Here is a 21,526-nt window from a genome sequence, read left to right on the forward strand (position 1 = left end):
TCTGGATAAGGTGATCAGACAGGCAAAGTTCTCAGATGTGTTTACCAGCAACATTACTTATGTCTGTAGACAAAATGTTTTTTGTGGACTTCCCTCATGCTCTCACAGAAGGAATCTGTAGCACACCTCACATGACTCTCTTGTTTACTTGGTCTCTCATTCAGTTGAAAGAAAGGAGCAACTGGGTTAGGATTATGTTTTGGTTTCCCTCTTGAATTTCCAGTCAGGTTAAGATAAGTTCAGATGGCAGTAGTGCTGACTCGAAATACTGATCTTTGTGAAATGTTGGGAATTTTTTTTGATGGACACATATGTGGTGGTTGTGTTGTCAATAGTAGAGTTTTCCATCTTCTCCTAAAAAGGATGTGAAATGTCTTATAACAGTCCTTAAATGTGCTTTTCCTAGACTCCACTGCATACTGTTAAGTGGTCCCTATGGAGACAGTGCTGCAGTGAAACTAAAAACACAGCACTGAAATTCATCGCTGCCGACAGCCCTGCAGTTAATTCTCTTGGTAGCCATATTACAAAAGGAGCTCTACAGTTATTAGCATGCCTTGTTATTTAGCTCTACGGTTGGCAGTGCCATGGGATGCTTAAATTTCATGACAACCTTGACTCTCTTCTTGGCTGACTGCTGAATGGTCCTTTGTTTCCGTTCTTTCCAGCGCGAGATGAGAACATGGCCACTTTCCGTGGCTCCGAGTACCTGTGCTATGACCTGTCTCAGAACCCCATCCAGAGCAGCAGCGATGAGATCACGCTCTCCTTCAAGACGTGGCAGCGCAACGGGCTCATTCTGCACACCGGCAAGTCCGCCGACTACGTCAACCTGGCCCTGAAGGACGGCGCTGTCTCCCTGGTCATTAACCTGGGGTCTGGGGCCTTCGAGGCCATCGTGGAGCCGGTCAATGGCAAGTTCAATGACAACGCCTGGCATGACGTTAAGGTGACGCGCAACCTGCGGCAGGTAATGGTGGAGGGCAGAAAGCATTGGGGAGAATTTTGCTTTGCTTTATTGGGGCAGGCAGAAGGAAGAGAGTAATACAGAAATGGGGAAGCTCAGTGCTGTTGCTAGTTTCTCCATCTATTTTGGATCTCGGGGCCTAAAGGACAGTGAAAAAAAACATTAGTTGATGGGAATTTATCCCTTCTGCAATGTCTTAATTTCCATTATATTAATTTTCTATTTTTTCCCCATTTTGATTTAATAATAAAAACTTGTGCCATAACTTTACTTTCATCTCCCTTTTCCTTTTTTCTTTTTGTGTTCTCCCTTTTAAATTTTATTATTTCCTTAATTATGATTCAATCTTATCTGTAATATTCTTGTTGCATTTAATTACTGGGGGAATAATGCCTATTGCCAACAGCCAACGCTCTACACCTCTCTCCTTTTTCTTTCAGTTTTGTTAATTGGTTTAACCATTGCCATGATGTTACAATTCTAATTCTGAAAGTCTTTTGTTTTTCTTTTCCTTTTATTTTGTGTGTGCATATGAGTGTGCAGGTGTGCAGGCTGGTGGGTATGTGTGTAATTATTTTAACTTTATAGCTTTGGAATTAATTGGCTGGAGTCTCTCTAAATCTTTTTGATTCTCTGTTCTTCTTTTCTTCTTTTTGATTTTTTTCCCCCTTCTTTCTATAATGAGATTCTACTTAATTTCTTGTCTCTGCCTTGAGACTCTTCTGTTTGCTGTGAGGACTGGAAAAATGGAAGGATCAAAAAACCCCAAGCAAAGTCAAATCAATCCAGCACCCTACAATTCCACTTTGGAAAAGTTTTTCTGATTTTACCACTGTAATTTTGTGCATCTGCTTTTTGTACATCCTGCTTTTCCTAGCAGACAACTATATCAGGTGACGTATTTGGTAGGAGGCTAGTCTTAAAATCCTGAAGCCTTTCTCATGAAATATAAATTCAGACGTAAATAGATAACATAAAATTAAATAACTTTGCTCTGAAAGCTCGTAAATATATCAAGTCACTGAGGCCCATCCGCTGCATGATAAATGAGGTTTATTTGATGTCTAGCTGATTGGTAGAGGAGCAGAAATGGCTTGTAAACTAAGAATTAAAATTCAATTAAAAATCAATTTGTGAATACAGTGTGGCCTGTTTATTTTCTCAATAATGTCAATATTAACACAACCTTTAATAGCTTTATATAAGTTTATACAACATAATTTGTGGTAGCATATTAGCTAAGAGCAAATGTGTTGGAGGGTATAGGATAATCAGTGCTAGGAATCAGAGAAAGTCTCTAGTAGTAGAGGTCAGTGGATAATTTTTCTGTTATCAGGAATTAATGTCTTTCTTTTCAATATTTGGGTTTGGGGCTGAAGATTTTTATTTGTCTTTCCCATGAAAATCCCTGTATTTCTACATGCTTAGGATGTTAGAATGTGTGGTCTGAAAAATAATCTGTCATCAAGCTTTCATGAAACTACAGAATTCTTACCAATAGAAAAAAAAATTCTGGTTTTAATAGTTTATATGCAGATGAAAATTTCATTTCTTATGCAGTGGATGGGTCTTAATGATCCTATTTTGTTTAACCTTTCCCATCAATACAGTAGAGGGAGATGCACCAATTGGTCTAAGTTTGTCAGTCTTGAAAGGTCAGAATATACAGCTTTATTTGATGTAGGGTTTTTTTTTATTATTTTTAGGTAGTTTCAGAACAGCTGATCCTTGAATATATCAGTAGAGCTTGCTGGCCATCATACTTTTTATTTTTCATTTGAAATCAATTTCAGTGGGCCAACGTGCCAGAAGCAAAATTAATCCTTTCTTCATGCCAGGATTGGTTTGGATCTTGAAGAAGGAGAAAGTGAAGGATCACAAACAAAACTGTGGATGGGAAGCTGTCACATTCTTTTAGTAATATTTTAGCTAGTCATTTTTTAATTGGTGCACAGAAGTGGACCTAGAAAATGGGTATCTGTCTATGCCTTCTCATATTTGATGAAAGCAGGGCAGTATTTTGGCAATTATCAGAAAGCAGGTAGTCCCTTGCTAATTATGCAGTGCCGTAGATTTTTAAGCCTCTTGATCTATTCACTATGAATGTTTCTAAGTCAATTCTTACAGGGTCCAACTTGACTGGGTAAGAGAGAGAATGTTTTAATGAGATGGGTGGGCTCTTTGCAAAGAAAGGCCTGTCTTCAAATAAAATTACATTTAATAAGCAGTGATGATTTGGGTTCCAGTTCTATAGTTAAACATGATGGAATACAGTTCAACCAATAAATATCAGTAAGGCTGGACTTTTTTTTTTTTCGTTTTTTTTTTTCCTGGATACTTGCATTTTTAGCTTTTGATCTGTCTCAAAATTAAGACAATGACCTAGAACCTAAAGCTGCCCAAATATTGGAATTGATGAGGCCTTGAAGTGGAACAGTCGTGATAGTCCTAAACTTTGTCACCCAATATAATTTTGTATAATCTAAAAATTTTTGTATGTAAAAGATTATCAGTTCTATGTCTTTCCTGACATAAATTCACTTGTTGCAGTACAATATAATTCACTAGACAGTCTTGTTTCCAGCTATGCTCGTGTTTTCTTAAAAAACCCATTCCAAAACCAAACATAAAACCTCAACAAAATAAATTGCCTCTGAATGTTGAAGCTTTATAACAAAATCCTTAGCCTCCTTGCAATTGGTTGAAAACATTGCACTGGAGGTAGATATATTTCTCTTTAAAATGAACTTTAAAAACAATAATTTAGAAATTCCAAGAATATTATCTAAATCTAAGCAATTCCAGCTAAATGGTCTACCAGCAGCTTCAGGATGCCATCTAATCTTTTCCTCTGCTTTTTTGGGGGCAAAGAGAAAGGGGAAGAGGATTTGCATAATTTTTTTGGCTGTTTCTAGAATTAGTGTGGAACTTTAAATAGTTGGACTTTTGCCCAGTACTTTTTGGAATTGTTAAATGTTTTGTAGCTAAGCTGGGAGAGTACTAAGGGCTGGCTTTTTTTAGATCAAATGACTATCACAGCAGTTAATCTCCTTAGAGACAAACCAAGTGAATCCACAGATTCCCTTGAGTAGTGATTGTTAATGTCAAAGCAAATCTCCTTGTTTATTTATCTTATTATTTCAGTTAAAATTAAGCCCTCTTTCTGCCTTGTGAGAAACCTTTACTTAGCAATAGGATCATGGCTGAATTTTCCTGGGGCTTTCAGAGCATATTTGGGCAGTGTGGTCTGGCAGGGGGAAGGAGCAGAGGAGACTGAAGGTCAGACTTCCTGTGTCTGTCTTCAGGTCTGCTGCTGACACTCCTTGTTGCTGGCATGCTCTTCTCCTCTGCCCCATACTTCAACTCCCTTGTTTGTAAAAATAAATTTACTAACACAACAATTCGCTGTGAGTAAGACTTCCTTGGTGAAGAATTCAGGAGTTTGTGCTCATAATTTCAAAGTACAGAGTATTATTATTATTTAATTCCCATTGGCAGATAACCTTGAGATTTCATGCTCAGTGCCACAAAGTCTTCAAAAACCTATTTCCCTAGTCAATGCACAACTCTGAAGCCTGCAAGCAGATGGTTTTTACATGAGGTAGTGTAGATCTTGTTTGTGTAATTTAATTCTTGCCAACTTCAATCACACTGGAACATGGACTTGAGCCTCCACAGGCCACCCTTCCCTATTAACACTGAAGCTAGTCACAATGAAAAATCTACTATGAAGATCTTTAGTTCCTTAACTGCTAAAATGAAAACAAGAAGCATAGTGTAGGTTCTAACAGTTGTCATCTGTGTTCCTTGGTTAAAAAAGTTCCACTAAACCAAACCACATTCTCCTAGCTCCTGTATAAGAGAGATGAAGTGAAGCAGGAGGGATGCTAAATCTTGTCAATCTTCTGTCTTCAGTCTGGTCACAAGTGACACAATTCTTTCTACACGATTTCTTGACACATTTCTCCCTGCAGTAGGAGAGGTTCAATTCCTATATCTTGAATGACAGAAGTGAGCTACAGGCAAACAGCCAAGCACAGGCACTGTTATGTGCTTCTCCTGAAAATCACAAATTCAGCTGCTGTAAAAAAACCTGCAGACTGGGAAATTTGGAAGGAAGACACAGAGTCTTGGACTCATCTTCATCTGTATCCTCCATCCAAAGGAAATACTGGCCTTGTTGTGATGTTCTGCAACACTTGAGGGTAGTGAAGCTTGGAAGAGGAGCTGGCATGGTGGTGGGTGGAAGAAGGGAGTCATGGTTGGTTGGGTTTGTCCTGAAGGGGTAAACTGTGTACTCTGTGTATCTCTGAGAGAAAGGTTCTTATTTGAGGGGAGCACCTTGATGAGCATTTGAAGAGTAAGTATTACACTGTTTTAACTTTTCTTCAGGTCTGGGTAATGTGTATGAGGGTCAAAGTAAATGACTAATAACAGCGTGGGAAGAGTAGGCAGCCCCCTGTTTCTTTACAGTCTAGATGGCATGGTTCCCCATAGAGTCCTGGTCATATTGTCCTCTTTCTCACTTTGTGTGTCTCAGGTGCCCCACGCCTTTTTTTGAAAAACTAACACTAGATCATTCATGCAATGTGTCATTTTTACTAACCAACTAATGTACTAACACCCTAACGACTCATCTTTGCTTTTAGTTATTTTAATTAACAATCGTTCTGTTCACGATTTTTTAATTTCCTTTCTTCCCCCTTTTCCGCAAAGCACTCAGGCATTGGACACGCTATGGTAAACAAACTACATTGTCTGGTAGATATCATTCTTATTGTCTCTTTTTTTGGGTTTGCCGTGTGTTACCTGCCTTTTCCTCCCCCTACCTGCTCTTTTTCCTCCCCTCCTTTATACTTACTGCTTCCTTTAATTTTATTCTAATTTCATTGAAAACATGTTGTTTTCCCCCTTCCTTTTTTTTTTTTTTTTCTCCTGCTTTCTTCTTTTTGAATAGAAAAATGAGCATCAAAAAGCAACTAACACAGCTCTTCTGGAAATGGGGTTTGGACATTTCTTTCATTGTTTTCTTCACCTCTGTCTTTATTTCTTCTTTTCCTTTCCAGTGATAAAATATTGAGGTTTTTTGTCCCTTGTTTTTGAGTTTAGATTTCTTTCTTTTGCTTTTGCTTTCATTTGGCTTTTTTTTTTTTTCTTGGCTTTTAGTTTTTTTTTTTAATGCTGAAGGTTTCTAGATCAGAACCATTGCAGGGCCTCTAGTCCGTGGTGGTGAAGGCTCTCTTTTTCTCTCACCCTTTTGTTGTGACGATGGCTATTACAGGCAAACTGGCCAGAGTTTTCCTCTTTCTCCTGATTTTCCCCCACTTCCGTCCCTCTGCTTTCTCTCCTCCTCTTCCCTCTTGCTCTGTCTCTCACTTTCTCTCTCTCTCTGACCTCTACCTGCGTGGCCAACAGGAGCTCAGCCGGTGTTTGTTTCAGTACACACTCTGCATGGCATGTCCACGTCTGGTGACTCGCCCGTCTCCTCCTGGCCTCAATCTGTTTTCATCCATCTTCCCTTGCAACCACTAACAACATCTAAGCAAAACACATAAAATTCACCCCCTCCTCTCCCACCCTTCTGTCACCCTTCACCCTCCATGTGTTTGTGGTTAGAGATTTTGGGGACATTTCTGTTTCGTTTTGAGTTTTTTTGTTATTATGGAATTTGTTTGGTATTTTTATTTTTGATTGCATGCGAGTGTGGGATGGTTTTCTCTCCCTTTCTTTTTCCCTCTTCCTCTCTCTATTTTGCTTTTGTCCTGTCATCTTTCTCAGATATATTGGCATGACATGTCAAAGTGCAGTGTGTGCACGCTTTGTATCTCTTCCTTTCTTGTATCCACTTCTATCACATTTGTTGGTGTGCGATTGATTTATTTAGATTTATTTTCTGCTTATATTTTGGTTATGGATTAGTTTGTATTTTATTTTCTGGGTTTTTTTCCTTTTTTTTTTTTTTTTTTTCTTTTTTTTTCTTTTTTTTTTTTTTTTTTTTTTTTTCTTGTTTGTTTGTGGTGGGTGGTGGGTGTGTGTCTCTCCAGGTACATGGCATGCACATCCATAATGTATTGAAAGTGAGTTCCCTCTCCCCCTATCCCTGAATGCATGATTGTCTGTGTGCCGTGAGCAAAAGAAACTTAAAAAATAAAAAATACCAACCTCGTCTTCATTAGTGTTTTGTTTTTTTTACTAACAACCATAACTAACTGTAATCATTAAAATAAATTCTAATTAATCATAAAATCAGCTAATATGAGAAATGTCTTGCAAGGACAGTTGTATTTTCTGGCCTGAATAGACAGAAAGCATCTGGATGGATAGGCTACTGGGTAAGCCTGAGAGTGCTGATGCACCAGAAAGGGGAGAAGCAGATGCTGAAACATTTCTCTGTGGGAAAATCAGACCAGAAAATAGAGCTCGACTTAACTAAAAAAAAAATGCATACCAAATCTCAACAAAATCCTTAATAAAACTGGCATAAAATTATAGGGGAGGTAAGTTTTTTTGTTCAGGATTGTAAGGTCATTGCTGGGATTTTCTTTGTCCATTGTGTCCCTCAAACAGGTGACAATCTCTGTGGATGGCATCCTTACCACCACTGGCTACACACAGGAGGACTACACCATGCTGGGCTCAGATGACTTCTTTTACGTGGGAGGGAGCCCCAGTACTGCTGATTTACCTGGGTCTCCAGTAAGCAATAACTTCATGGGCTGCCTCAAAGAGGTAACTATTTAAAATTCATTCTTGTCTCTGTGCTTTTGATTTGTTCAAGTTATCACTCCTGCTTTACACAATCAATTTCTTCCCTGATGCCTAATTTTATACTGATAACTGCAACACCTCTGTAAAGATAAACTTGTCATTCAGCTGGTCAGCTGGCTGTAAAACTCATGAACTTAAGTACAGAATCATACTTCTAGTGCTTGGATTACAGGAAAAAAATGCTCGTGGTAGTAGGGGAGGTGTCTTCTCTAAGCTGTTAGCTCTTCAGAAGAAAGCATTACTATCTTCTAGGCACTTAGGCAGTAGCCATTAGAAAAAAGACAAATGACCTTTGATTATTAAGTTGCATTTTGAGATGAAAAAATCATAATCAGAAGCTTATTTAGAATACTTTTTAAGGTCCTGAATTTTACCTGGGAGTATAATTAGATCTGAACTTGCCAGGAAGATACAGAAATAGAATAAAACAGAAAAATGAAAGTTGAAGGTAGCATAAAAAGTGTAAATTTTGCAAGGAGAAAGCAGGATGTGAGTGTAAGGGATGGTGTGGCAACCATGTGGCATGTGGATGTGAAGTGTACTGTGTGTTAAGATATGATTATTGAGAGGTGCCCCTCCCTGAATTAAAGTGCAAAAAACCCCACATGCTGAAGTCAATAGAATGGATTTTATTGAACAATAAAATATGAAGGCAAGAAAGAAATAGAAAAGAGAGAGAATATAGTCAACACCCATGGATCCAGTGGCATCCTGTTGGTCCTTCATCCTGGGCTTCTCAGTGGGGGGCCTGAGGTCACTCAAAACTTTTCACTATTTATGTATCTTTGCAAACAAAGGAATTAATGCTTATTGGTCACACACATCTTTTATTCTGCTGGTCCTTGCTTCTAATATTAATTAGTCCTGTGCTCAGTCTTTCTGTTTCTTTTAGTTCTTTTTTTAGTTCTTTTAGTTCTTTTTTAGTTCTTTTAGGTGGGTTTCTTGAGTTGGTGGATTGTGAGTCAGTGGTCACAATCTCCCCCTGGTGGAATTGCCTTTTGCTCAGTCCAAGGTAATTCAGCACAGTTACTTTCCTTGTGGCCCACAATTTCTGCATTCTTTATGTCCATTATGAGTTGTACATTCTTCTCTCACAGCTTTGTTTACCTCCCCCCACACTTGAGATGACACTTGGACAATAGAATCGCCTCTATCTCAACTCAAGTTCCCAGTCATAGTGGCTTAATTTCCAGTCCAAGTTCCTAGTGTCCATGGAGGCATATTTGGGGGTCCCTCAGTTGTCAGAGATGCCATTTCTGCCATAACTTGGGGTAATCTTTGTTTGAAGAGTGATATGTGTAGAAGTTGCTTCTTCACAATTTTTGCCACAGTGGGGAATTTTGTCTGGATGCATTATCCAGGATGTGCTGACCAGATCTCACCTCTACCTGGAATTAGCACTATCCTGACACTCCATTCTGTGCTTATCTCATGGTGAAGTCATTCTGTGGCCTTAAAAGTATTTGAGACAGGCAATTATGATCTTTCAGTCCTTGCACTGGGTTGCTAAATCTGCACTTAAGTGGCTGCATTGGTCAGGAAGGGCTGGTTCTGAAAACTGTGTTGTCTTCCTCTGTCTGGCTGCACTTGCCACATAGTTAGTTAATCCACAACACTGAGAAAATTCAAACATGGGCAATAGAAATTGGACTGCCTGGTTAGCAGCAGGAACCAGAAAAGAGATCCTTGGAAAAAAAAAACCCAAAATGAAACAGTTAAAAGATGACTTCTGTCTGAATACCAAAGTTGGTACAGTTTAGTTTTGATGTTGGCTTGCAGTCATCTTTGTCTTATTTCTTCTCTCTTCTAAAGCAATTTGTGATTATCACTGTGACTAACAGGAATACAGATAATGATGTCTCCAAAAAGTGTTATAAAAAGCTTACATAGGAGTCAAGGAAGCAGCAATGCTGAGCTAGATGTTGTTCTGTGGCTGTAATTGCCTTGACAAGTCATCATCCTACTGATACTTGACTTGTGGTGTCAGAGTTTGTATGTTATATGCCAGCCTCTGATGTGAGGAAGAGTTGTTAGGGTCTGAAGCTGCTCTCCTGCCTGACCTCTGGATTAAAGGGATGTACATATGTTAGAGAAAAGTGTGTGAGCATCTTATATAGGATATGAATCTCTGCTGCTTGAATACAAACTGCCATACAGAGATCAAATCCTTCTGGTTACATCTACAGAGCCTTGGGCCTGATTTTCCTAGGCACTGAGCATCCCAGTTTGATTGAAATCAGGAGAAGATACAGCTTCTTAGTGTCTCTTTAAATCAGGATTTTAATTTTATTTATGGATGCTATGAACATAACACTTAGCAGAAGCCATTTTTATGTGTGCTCTAAGTCAAGCCAATGGAGCAAAGAAAGCAGTGACAAGAAAATCTTCAGCAGCTTTATTATTTATATAATCATTTGTATTCTGTTAGCTTACACAATGTGCTAAGAGCTGCCAGCATAGTCATCCCAGGCTCATAATGGTCTGTGGGAAGAAAAACCCAAGCAACCACTTATGAATGAGAGGAAGAAAACAGATAATCAGAATGTGCTTTGTATTCTTCACTTGACTAGGCAGTGACAGAAGATGTGTATGAGCAGATGTCTTGACTTGATGGCTGCTTTAGAGCTATAGTCTTCTTAAAAGCAACCCACTTACAGTAGTGGTCCAGTAATGCTTTCAGCCAGCTTTGATCCTGCAGGAGGCAGAACTGGATTGGTGCAGTGCTTGTGAGCTTATAATGTGTCTGATTCCAGAACTGGCTACAGAGAACTTTACTTGGCTTTCTGTGCAGGTTGTCAGCATGTTTCTTAATTCAGTCCCTATAGTTTATGATTTAAACTTACATTTTTTTTGGTCTGTGGCCAAGAAGGATGCTCATTCTCTCATTGGCCAGTACTGGAGGAGCTTGGATATTTGAGAAAAATAATATAAGCTGAGAAAATTAGATGAAGGGGTAGAGTAGACTAATACCAAATACTGTTCCTTTCAGTTTATGCTTTCTAGCAGAGCAAAGCTCTTCTTTCATAGTAGAGCCCTGACTATGTAATTGCCTGTTACCAGAGACACCCCTGAGTGGATTACTCTGTTTGTAATGGTGGAGAGCATCCTGCCAAGCCCTGTACTGATCTCTTGAAGGTTTTAAAGCAGAATGGTCTCTGCATTCATTCCAGACTGCCTCTAGGGATGTGTTACTTTCCTAGGAAGGTAAAGGGATTTCTGCAGACTTTGAGGTGAAACTGTCAGCCTTTCCCCTGTAAACTCTTATATTTCATCTAGACTGAATCAGTCTGAGAGTACACCAACAAATTTGCTCATGTTGGGGCTAAGAGGGCTCCTTGAGTGGCTCATTGCCTTCCCACTTCCTCTGAGATGACATGCAGGTGCTGAAGTGGCAGGGGGCAGAGTGCCTGGTGACCATCTCTGCCCCTTGGCAGCAGGAAAGGATTTCTCCTTTCAGCAGGAGCTGGTGGGAGGAGGAGGGCAGCTCTGGCAGGGTAGATACTTCATGTGAGCAGAGTCTAAGCCTTGGCTAGAAGGAATTGGAGTGTCTGAGAATGTGTTCCTGACAAGAAACTAAGAATCTCAGGGCTCCTCTGCTATAGTATCTGTATAATAATTCCTAAAATAAATCTAAATATCTAATTTTTTAGATAATGCTTTCTTCAGGTCAGACAATTTCTGACCTAATGGTACCTCCTTTCACCATGTGAATAGATTAATAGATCCTCATGTCTCTTCTTTCCTCTGGGGCTACAGGTTTTGACTGAATAGGTTCCACTAAGCTGATAGCAGTAATATACATAAATCATAAATACAAGTATTTAATGTGTAGTTCAGGTTGGGATTTTTCCTCTATTTACATTGGAATTACAGATTTCCCAGTGTGTGGTGAGCCATGTTTGTTTTGCATTTCTCCATAGCCATCCTGGAAGTGTTGCAGTATACCTGACACTGTAATGAGGAAATAAAACTGGAAAATAGTCATACAGGATATGCAAAAAAGGGTAGTACATAGACATGAAATAGGGACATTGCATTGTACCTGCATAGAGTCTAAGGCTTAAGATGAATCATTCTAGAGGAAATCTGAGGGTAAGCTGGTGTATTTCCTGTCATGGATGAAACCAGATATAGAGATGGGATAGGAGAAGATACAGGAGCATACCTTGAGACAATTGAGCAGAAATAATTTTAATGGGTGTCAGGGAAGGTGTGACAGTGCTTCAACAGATATTGATTGTTAAAAAAGGGAGAAGCACTGAGTGAAGGTGGAAAGGGAAAAGGATCCATTAATGGCACTTGTATGGCCAGAAAGAGTAGGACAAGAAAGGTAAAAGAAACATCTTTGTTTTGCATGTAATCAAGGGCTTCAGGGAGGAGTTTTTAGTAATCAAGGATGGAGATGAAAAGTGGCAGGGTAGGAATTTAGCTGTGTGGGCAAAGAGGGAAAAATGGTATTTCAATATCTAGTTGCTAGGGAAGAGAATCAGAGTATTTCCTGGGGTTAGGGAGCCAGCCATTCGGATTTGATTTACTTGGAGCAGGACTTAAATGGTACAGATGGAGGTGCTTTAGAAGAGCCTAAGGTGGTCTCTATAGAATGGATATTCATGAGAGAATTTATAAAATCTTCACATTTTTCTATCAGTGCTTTATTAAAATCTCAATTCTGAAAAATGTTGATTGGTACTAACAGCTTGATGGAAGCAGTGAGGCTTGCATATGGGTGGAATATGGCAGAAATTATTACAGGGGTCAGGCACCATCTGGCTGTGATGGGAGAAAGCTGTGGAAGCTTAGATAATTTCTGTCTGCAATTTAACTTCTAGGAGCCAGATTTCAAAATGGTTCATGAGTGTGCCCAGTTGCTGTATGTAAATCTCAAATGGCATCTGCAAGCCAGGTCTTTTCCAGAACTATTTGATATGTGGTTTCTGTTTGGAGATGAGATTTTCTGATTGCAGTGTCACACTTGGGAGGAGGCTAAAGGTGCAGATGGAAGGCAGCATAAAATTGGAGGCAGAGAAAAGCAGGGAAAAAGGCAGACAGAGAAAGTTGTAGTTGTAAGAGCCCCTCCCTAAGCCCAAAAGCTTTTGGGTGCCTAAGATAGTACCACCACTTCCACAGTAACAGAGTCCTAGGAATGCATGAGGAGAATCAGGAATCAACAGTGTGGAGACTGCACTGAGGTACAGTGGCAGAAGTTATGACATGAATGCCACAAAGTGCCCACATATGTTAATTCAATACTGCTGCTGTGGCTGTCCTATTGTGTTTGGGCCTGTCTGCTTCCTATCTGTATTGTTTAATGAATTTAACATTTGAAAAAGAAAGAGAGAGGCTAGTGGCAGAAGCAGACAAAGCACTGCCAAAAGTTGAATATGATTCCCCTCCTCAAAATATTACTTATTCTTATCTTGGTCTCTCATTAATGCTCTCTGCCAGAGCATTCCAAATAGACCAGATGATGAATATGACCCTGATTCCTAAGATTCCAAATCTAGAGGTCTGTAAAGATCTGGTTGCCTCTCAAACTTCCAGTTGCATTGCTGCTGCTGTGGTGGATCAGTCTCCTGTTGCAGCTGTACCCTGTGTGTATTGAGAGGCAAGAATGTCATTTTCTCTGTGCATCTGCAGAGCATCCAACACAAAGCCCTCATCAGGTTTTCAAGTACCACTGTTGTAGAACCATAAAACAGCAGAGATGCAGGCCAGTGTTTTGAGTAGCTGCTGATGATATTCTTAAGCTAATAATAAAAAAGCCCCACTTATTTCTGGAAAGATTTGATTTTTGAGGTGGGAATGGAGGCATTTGGAAATTGAGAGCAGTATGATGGGAAGCAAGATGCTGAGAGAATTCTTAGTAGACCAATAGATGGAGAGGGAAATAGAATAGTGTTTTCTCTTTGGGTAAGGTTTATAAGCTTAGGTCCTGGGCTGGTTTGCATTTGATATTTCTGTATTAGCTGTAGCTTTGCTTTAACTAAGGGGTTATTCAAAGCCTTATGTGGCTTAGCCCTTGCCTACTCTACCAAAGGGAGGATTCTGACAGCATTATTGCCTTGCTTCATGCATGACCAGAAAGAAACTTGGTAACCTTGGCTTATATGCATCCATAACAAGAACTTTGCTGGCATAATGATATTAAATGAGTGTTTGTTGCAAAATAGCATAAACTAGCCTCAGTTTTTGGTCAGTCTCTTTCATCAAATGTTTCTGGATACACAGAAAAGTGGATGAGTAATGTACACATGACTGTAGAAAGTTTACTCATTACCTCATATATCCATGAAAAGTATTCCAGTTAGGTAGGAAAACAATTTTAAATTGCCTCATGAAATTAATTTTCAGTGAATGAAGTATGAAAATGAAAATCAAGTGCTAGAATTATTTTCCAATTAATAAAGCATGGGAAGTCCAAAGTCAGGAACTGAATTTGGAGTTTTTAGCTTTGGGACAAAAGATGGAGATGTTATTTTATCAACTATGTACTAAAAAAACCTCTGGGCTCCAAAAATTCTTTCTTTAATGCAATTCATATCACAAAGGCTGTAGAATCCTACAGCCATAATGAATCCAGAAGTATAAACCTGGATTTTTTTGTTTGTTTGGTGGGTTTTTTTTTTTTTTTTTTTGTTTGGTTGATTGTTTTTTTTTCATAGCTCTATTTGCAAATTTTAAAAATATAAGTTCTTGTTAAGGTCACATTTATTACAATGTAATATTTTGTTCTCTGGAACTCTTATCAGTCAGCAAACAGCATCTTGTAGGCATTCTAGGTCAGCCTAAGCACATATATTTTCTTGAGGATTAATTAAAAGAATAATTCACATATCAACAGTTCAGTGGTATTGAACCCCTAAACTTTCTGCACTATTATAAATTTTACAGAAGTAATTAACAGCCAAAATCTGAATAATATAGTATCTATGTAGATGGGGCATATCTTTTAAAGCAAGCATTGATGAGCAAACTGGATCTTTCTATGCATGAAGTGCAAGAGGTTTTGCAGGGCTGTTTGAACTGTGTTCTGCCACCATACAAGCCAAAGAGAATCTATGGAGCTAAAGCAAAGCTGGGTCTCACCCAGGTCAACTCTCTTCAAGTACCACTGGAACAGGTGCCTAGGGAGGAAACCAGCAGCAGAGGTCAGTGTCACTGCTGGGCAGTGCAGCCAGGGGGCTGATATGTCACAGCAGTAAGGAACACTCCACTGAATCCTGACTGAGCTGTCCACATGTCCTCTGTCCTGGTCTTGTGGCCATCTGTGCTTGCTTTGCAGTAGGATCATCAGGATCAGGCTTTTCTTTCCTGTGTAATGAACCTAACTCCTGCTGAGCTGCTGGGGCTACAGTGTGCTGTGGTTCAGAAAATGAGAGTGTTTACAGGTGTAGAACTATATTTTTATCAACAAATTCAGAAAACATAATGGGGATTGGGGCAATATAGCCTGTCTTTGGTGCATATAATAAAGTCAGTTGGTAACTATTCAATATTATAGCAAAATTCCTTACAAAAATAGTAGTATAATCTCTACCCATTTAAGACTGAGCAAATTAAGACAAGATATATTTATAGACAAACATAGCTGAGTCCAAAATCATCAGCAGAGCAGTGGTGGTACTCTGGTGATTACTCTGGCAAGGGTTTCTGGCTGTCTTTCTCATGTGCTGTTAGCCAAAGGTGGGCCTACCTTTAATGGATGCTGTGATCTTAACTTCAGTTGTCCCAAGTCTGATTTGCCCATCTTGTACTGAAAGTCAATGAGCTTCTCTTGCATTACTTGGCTTTGTAGTTCACTGTGATCAGTAAACTCTTGGTTTGGATGAATGCTGAAAAGAAATAGGAGATATGTTTTTATTTATTGCTCGTTATGTTGCACTAAAGAGATTGCTAAGGATCCATTTTTACCCTGTCAGACAAAAATACAAATGAGAGTTGTTTTGGAGAGTAAGGATTGCCACAAGCTAATATAAATAAAATTACATGAGAGAAGTTGCAAGACTATTCTGCTTTACACATGTGTATAAAACAGGCACTTGCAGCTACTTGACATGTGTCACCGCTTTGGGAGCAGCAGACTAACCCTGGAAGTTGGAGTATTGCTATGAAATGTGCATATGTATTGTGGGCAGTGGGGAAAGACTGACCTGCTGTTACCCACCACAAAAATCCAGGCTGCTCAGCTGTGCCAGCAGAGGAGGCAGGAAAGGATGATGAAGTTTGAATGTTGAGTGAGTGGGCTGGACAGCTCCTCCCAGGTTCGCCACTCCTCCGCAGCAGTGAGCCAGCTGTCAAGTGTGAGGAGCACAGGAGTGGGCAGGCAGCTAATGGGCAGCATTTGTTATTTGAACTGCATGAAAAAAGCAGCAGGCTTGATATAATACAAGAAGGTTTTATATAGACTCTGATGTGCTCTCTGTTTTAGTTCTTTGTCATTGCTGCTCTCTGGCTTTGGTCTACTTCTGTTGATGTCATCCGTTGCACTGAATATTTGTGCTTTATCTCCCTCCCTTTTTCAAAGTGCACAGGCAGAATTTAGTTGGAATTAACGGTGTATGTATCTGAATTCCTAAGCAAATCTATGGGATTAATATAGATATGTGGAAGGCTGCAATTTTGGCTCTGAAATTGCTCCTTACAAGGTTTAATGCTCTTTGAGTTATGTTTCTGTAAGTGGAAGTGCTAGAAATGGTAACATCAGAGCTCAAAGGTGAATTAGGGACAGCCCTTGACCCACACTTCCTGTAGCTATCTAGACATAGATGTAGTAAGTGGAATTTATATGCATAGGTCTTAGGGGAATATCAGGAGGATTGTTATATTGCATATGGTGTCTACTGGTGACTTCACATTGCCAGAGGAGGGGGGGAAACTCAAATGCTTGTATTTTCTAAGCACCAATCTTAGCGGTTCAACTTAATTCATTAGGGTAAGCATCAGTTATCTGTGAGCTGCATGGGGCTGATGGCACACAACTGAACAGTAACAACTGCATCCAGAAAAGCAGCAATGTGTAGTGTGGGAGTCACTAACCTGCTCTGTCCAAAATGGAAGAGTCTGAGAGGTGTTGTCTCATTTCTAGCACTCAGAGAGGTAATTGTGAGTGAGTGATGCCTGAAAAGCATTCTTACTGTATCAGTGTTAGCAAGCAGAGGGAACACAGAGGTTTGGGAACAGTGGCAGAGATGAAAAATGGCATTTGGAAATGGCATAATCATTCCTGTAAAATCTGTGCCTTTCTTTCGGATTATTAGCCATTTTAAGTGAAATGGGTTTTGCATCTAGAACAAGTCTCTGAACAGATGATTAATGGTTTTATCTGTAATAACTTTACATTTTATAGAACCCTGCTAGGAGTCCGCATCTGGTGTGCCAAGCTATTTAAAGCTGTGTTAATTCTGTTAATTGCTCTACGTTTATTTGGATTGCTGGCACCTGCAGGCTTTAGGATAATGGGGGTGGGGGTGTGTGTGTGTACATTCTCTCTCTTTCTAGCTAAGAAAAATTGAGAGGACTATTTCCTCAGCTAGGAACAGCAACCTTGGCAGAACATCCTGGCTGGATTGGTTGTCCTTGAGATCTCCCTTTTTTACTACAGCTGAATGCAGTGAGATGCCAGCCAGAGGCAAGATGCTCCTCTGATTGGGGCAGGAGGTAGGCGGACAATCTGCTTTTGCATGCACTTGCCAACATGAGGCAGCAAGCAGCAACAGGAAATGAAGCCAGTGATTTTTCATAAGGCTTGTCAAGTCCATACCATTCTGATCCTGCTTCTCAGGTGCCTTCCAGTGTTCCTTTTCCAGTTTCTTTTTGTTTGTGAGGTGTTCCAGTGGCTTTCAAACCCTGAACAGATGTGAAATATGCTGATCATTTCTGCACTTCTGTCAGAGAAAAGATCTGGCTGTGGAATTCAAGACATTTGAGGAGATTAAAACATTGCTGTGAAATGCTAGGGGGGCAAAATAGTTGTTTTTGTGTTTGCAGCTGGATTGGCCAAACCATTGGAACAATCTGGAACAGGCTCTGATGACAAAATTTTTCCTAGTCTCTGTCAAGTTTACTGTATGGGCAGCAAAATGAGGAAGCATGAATGTTTTAGGTAATATGAGCTCAATATAGCTACTATCTGAGTGGGTAGAGGATGTGGTTATTCTGGTTATGTAGGGGCCAGTTCTCTCATACCTCTGACATGGGTTTGAAGCCTGTGTTTCAACTTCAGTGATGCCAGGACAACTTCCCAACAAAGAGACAATTAACTAAGAACACCAGTTTGCACTCTATGACTTGTTTTATGGCTGTTTTCAAAACAACACTTTTTCTTGAGAAGATGAGTGAGATAGTAAAATGAGTGGAGTCTGTTCTCCTAGTGCTGCTGATATGACCATGTGAGTATTTCTGCAGCTACCCTATATAACCCCTTACAGTGACTGTCTAAATGGAATGTTGGTTGTAGCCCCCCAAAGGATGGGGTTGCCATATCACCCTTCTCAAAGATGTACAGAACTGTAAAGAAAACCACATATAGCAAAAGGGAAAAGCTTTCTCAAGAGTTTGATAAATCAGAATCCTTGTGATGACTTCCCATTTTTTAAGGACAAGGCTGTTGTTTTTTGTTATATCCCTCAAGTAGAAGCTGTAACTGGGTATGCCCACTTTATTCTGTCCAGATAGTGGTTAAACAGTCAATCACAATGTTAAAATTGGTTACAAAGCAAAGCTCAAAAAAAGTATATGGTGTTTGCAGATATAAGAATGGGTTCTTCCTCTGCAGCTTCACTATTCAGCTAACATGGTAAGCCGTCAGGTGAGCACTTTCCACCATTTCCCTGATTTCTATTCCAGGGCTGATTTGTCTTAAAGTATCCTCATCTAAGGTAATGAGACCACTGAATGCCTCCTTTCTTCTTTGCTTACTTCTCCCTCCTTGTCTGAGCCTGGTTCCTGTTATACATTAACACTAGTACACCACATAGATATGCAATGCTGTCACTTCCTCTCTCTTCTCAGTTTTTTTCTTACTGTGTTTTTCTCATATGTTCTCTTATTAGCATATGCTTAGCTCTTCTGGCTTCAGGCTAGTTTTCATGTTTACAACCTCTGTGACACATTTTGTTAGAACTTCACAAATCATGTATCATAGGAGAAATTAATTATGCATGTAACTTATTAGGTTAATAACTTTCATCTTATTGTGAGCTTCACTTAAAGTTGTGCATTAATAATTCAAAGGACAGCTTTGACATCAAGTGCATTTTTTAAAGCACTTCTATCCCTTCGTATAAGTTTTGTGTCTGTGTGAAAACCACAGATGGTTTTGAAAAACTTGATTCCAGATGTTTTCACATTTCTCCTAGAGGCTGGATTTGCCTGTGCATCCAGCAGAGGAAGGCAATTAAATGTTGATCTCTTCTTTGGTTTTGCAACTGGAGTTTAAGGGAAGACTTGGTATGTATGAGAACTCCTTTTGGTAAGAATCATTGAATGGTTTGAATTGGAAGAGCCCTTAAAAGTCATCTGATCTAACCCCCCTGCAATGAGCAGAGACATCTTTTACTAGATCAGCTGTTTTGAGCCCCATGCAGCCTGACTTTGAAAGTTTACAGGGATCTTGCCTCCTCTACTGAAGGCCTGTGCCAGTGCCTCACTACCTTCATCATCAACTATTTCTTTCTTATATCTAATCTAAATAACCTCTTCTAGTTTAAAACCATGAACCTTTGTCCTATTGCAGCAGGTTCTGCAAAAGTTTGTCTCTGTCTCTCAAAAGCTCGCTGTAAGCACTGAAAAGCTGCAATGCAGTTTCTGCAGAGCTTCTCTTCTTCAGGCCGAACAGTTTGAACTCTCAGGCTATCCTCATAGGAGAGGTGCTTTTGCCCTCTGCTCATCTTTGTGGCCCTCCTCTGCACATGCTCCAGGGCTTTCAAGTGACTTTGTTAAACATCATGAGGTTCCCACAAACCCACGTCTTGAGCCTGTGCAGGTCTCTCTGGATGGCATCTGTTCTTCAAGGTGGGTCAGCTGCACCAGTCAGTTTGGTGTCATCTTTAACTTGCTGAAGGTGCACTTGATGTCCTGTCTATGTCATTGATGAAGGTACTGAACAGTCACAGTCCCACTTGTCACTGATCTCCATTTGGGCATTGAGACATTAACATAGCCCTTTGGATGCAACCATGCAACCAATTCTTCATCCACTGAACAGTCATCTATCAAATCCAGATTTCTCTAATTTAGAGAGAAGGATGTTGAGAAGAGCCATGTCAAAAGCCTAGATCTGAAAACTGCTTCCTCAAACACCCAGGCAAGTCTAGCAGATCAGCTGTGTGGTAATACTCCCCTAAAACCATTCCACAGACTCCACTTCTTTGGAGTGCAGCAGACAAGCTTTGGTGGTGGTGCCAAGACTTATGACTAGTACTGGCTAGTACTGACATTGTATTTGAGCTGTTGCAGCCAGGAGCTGTTTCAGTTTTATTGAGGCTTCAATAAGTGTATGGACAGGAGAGTTTTGACAAATGTCGTCTAGCTTTCAAAAGTCTTTCAGTGATGTGTCCCACCAAAAGGCTCTCCAGGAACTGTAAAAGCAGAGAAAGGAGGTCTGAACACAGAGGAAGAACTGATTGGAATGTAAAAACCAGAATGGAATAAACAGAATGCAGTCAATAGTTGCCATGGGAGGGCCCTAGTGGAAAGACTTCTGGGATCCATGGTGAGGTCTGAAGATTCATTAGTGGAATTATGTGTGGAAAGGGATGTGGATGGAGATACTGTACTGAGAACATGACAATTTTCAGATGAGGATTGTCTGCAGAACTGCAGAAGATGACCTAGTAATGCTGAATGTCTGGACAAATAAATAGCAGATTAAATTAAGTGTGTGTAAACACAAATTGAGGTGTTTATATTGGGAGGGAGAGAATCTCTATTATGCATATAGAGTGATGGAGTTTGAGTTGCTTCTGATGTTTTATTAAATAATTATTTTAAAATATTTTCTCAGAGGTGAATATTGGGTGAGTAAGCACATCTAATATTATGCATTCTTAGGGAGGAAATAAGTATGAAACAAAATATAATGATGTCATTAAATACAACCACATGGGACACTGCTATCCTGTCATCTTAATCTCAGAAAGGGGAGAAGGGCAACAAAGATCATCAAAGGTCATTAGAGAGACTTTTATATAAGAACTGTCAGTACAGCCTGGGGCTTTTTGTAACTGAACTGATGGAAAAAGGATATTAGAGTGGGGAATCATAGTGTATTTTCTGTTTCTTTTTGAATACAGAGAATAAGTGTAAGTTCAAAACACAAACGCAGGACAAGCTTCAGAACAATCGAAAAGAAATATGATGGCAATTAAAGTAATGGAAGTCCTTGCCATGAGATGTTACTGGGCCTGGAAAAATCACAGAAGAAAAATTATTGATGGTATATGAAATACAAAGACATAAGTTTCTGCAGGCAGACACTCACGAGTCCCAGATAAGTGGAGTCTGTGAAATGGTTTTATGGATGGGTATTGCCACATAGATGACCTGCTTGAGTATTTGAGGCAGTGGTTTTCAGATATAGGATACTGATCCCATGTAATATGGAGAATTTTATGTTTAAATATTTCCTGGTACGGCTACTCAATTTCTAGGCTCCCTGCAGTATCTCAAAGTTGATACTCCATTTGCTTTGCCTTCTATTCAGTACAGTGTGCCACAACCCATCAGAGGCTGTAGCACACATAATCCCTTCACTGCAAGTATTGCATAGCAAGGTCATGTTCCTGAAGGCTT

General features: G+C 39.7%; 1 protein-coding gene across 2 annotated transcripts in view; it reads left to right on the top strand.

Annotated features, from left to right (window-relative positions):
* Nucleotides 1-505: 505 nt before the first annotated feature.
* NRXN3 (neurexin 3) overlaps nucleotides 506-21,526 on the top strand; it is a 686,791-nt gene continuing 665,770 nt past the window's right edge. The window contains exons 1-2 of one of the 2 annotated variants that reach the window (XM_079309900.1): nucleotides 506-970; nucleotides 7,535-7,696. In XM_079309900.1, the coding sequence (XP_079166026.1) occupies nucleotides 683-970; nucleotides 7,535-7,696 (450 nt within the window). In that variant the 5' untranslated portion in view covers nucleotides 506-682. The remainder of the gene's footprint in view (nucleotides 971-7,534; nucleotides 7,697-21,526) is intronic. The other variant, XM_079309899.1, reaches the window with a different exon arrangement.

The sequence above is a fragment of the Erithacus rubecula genome (genome assembly GCF_903797595.1).
Source record: "Erithacus rubecula genome assembly, chromosome: 6".
Classification (NCBI taxonomy): domain Eukaryota; kingdom Metazoa; phylum Chordata; class Aves; order Passeriformes; family Muscicapidae; genus Erithacus; species Erithacus rubecula.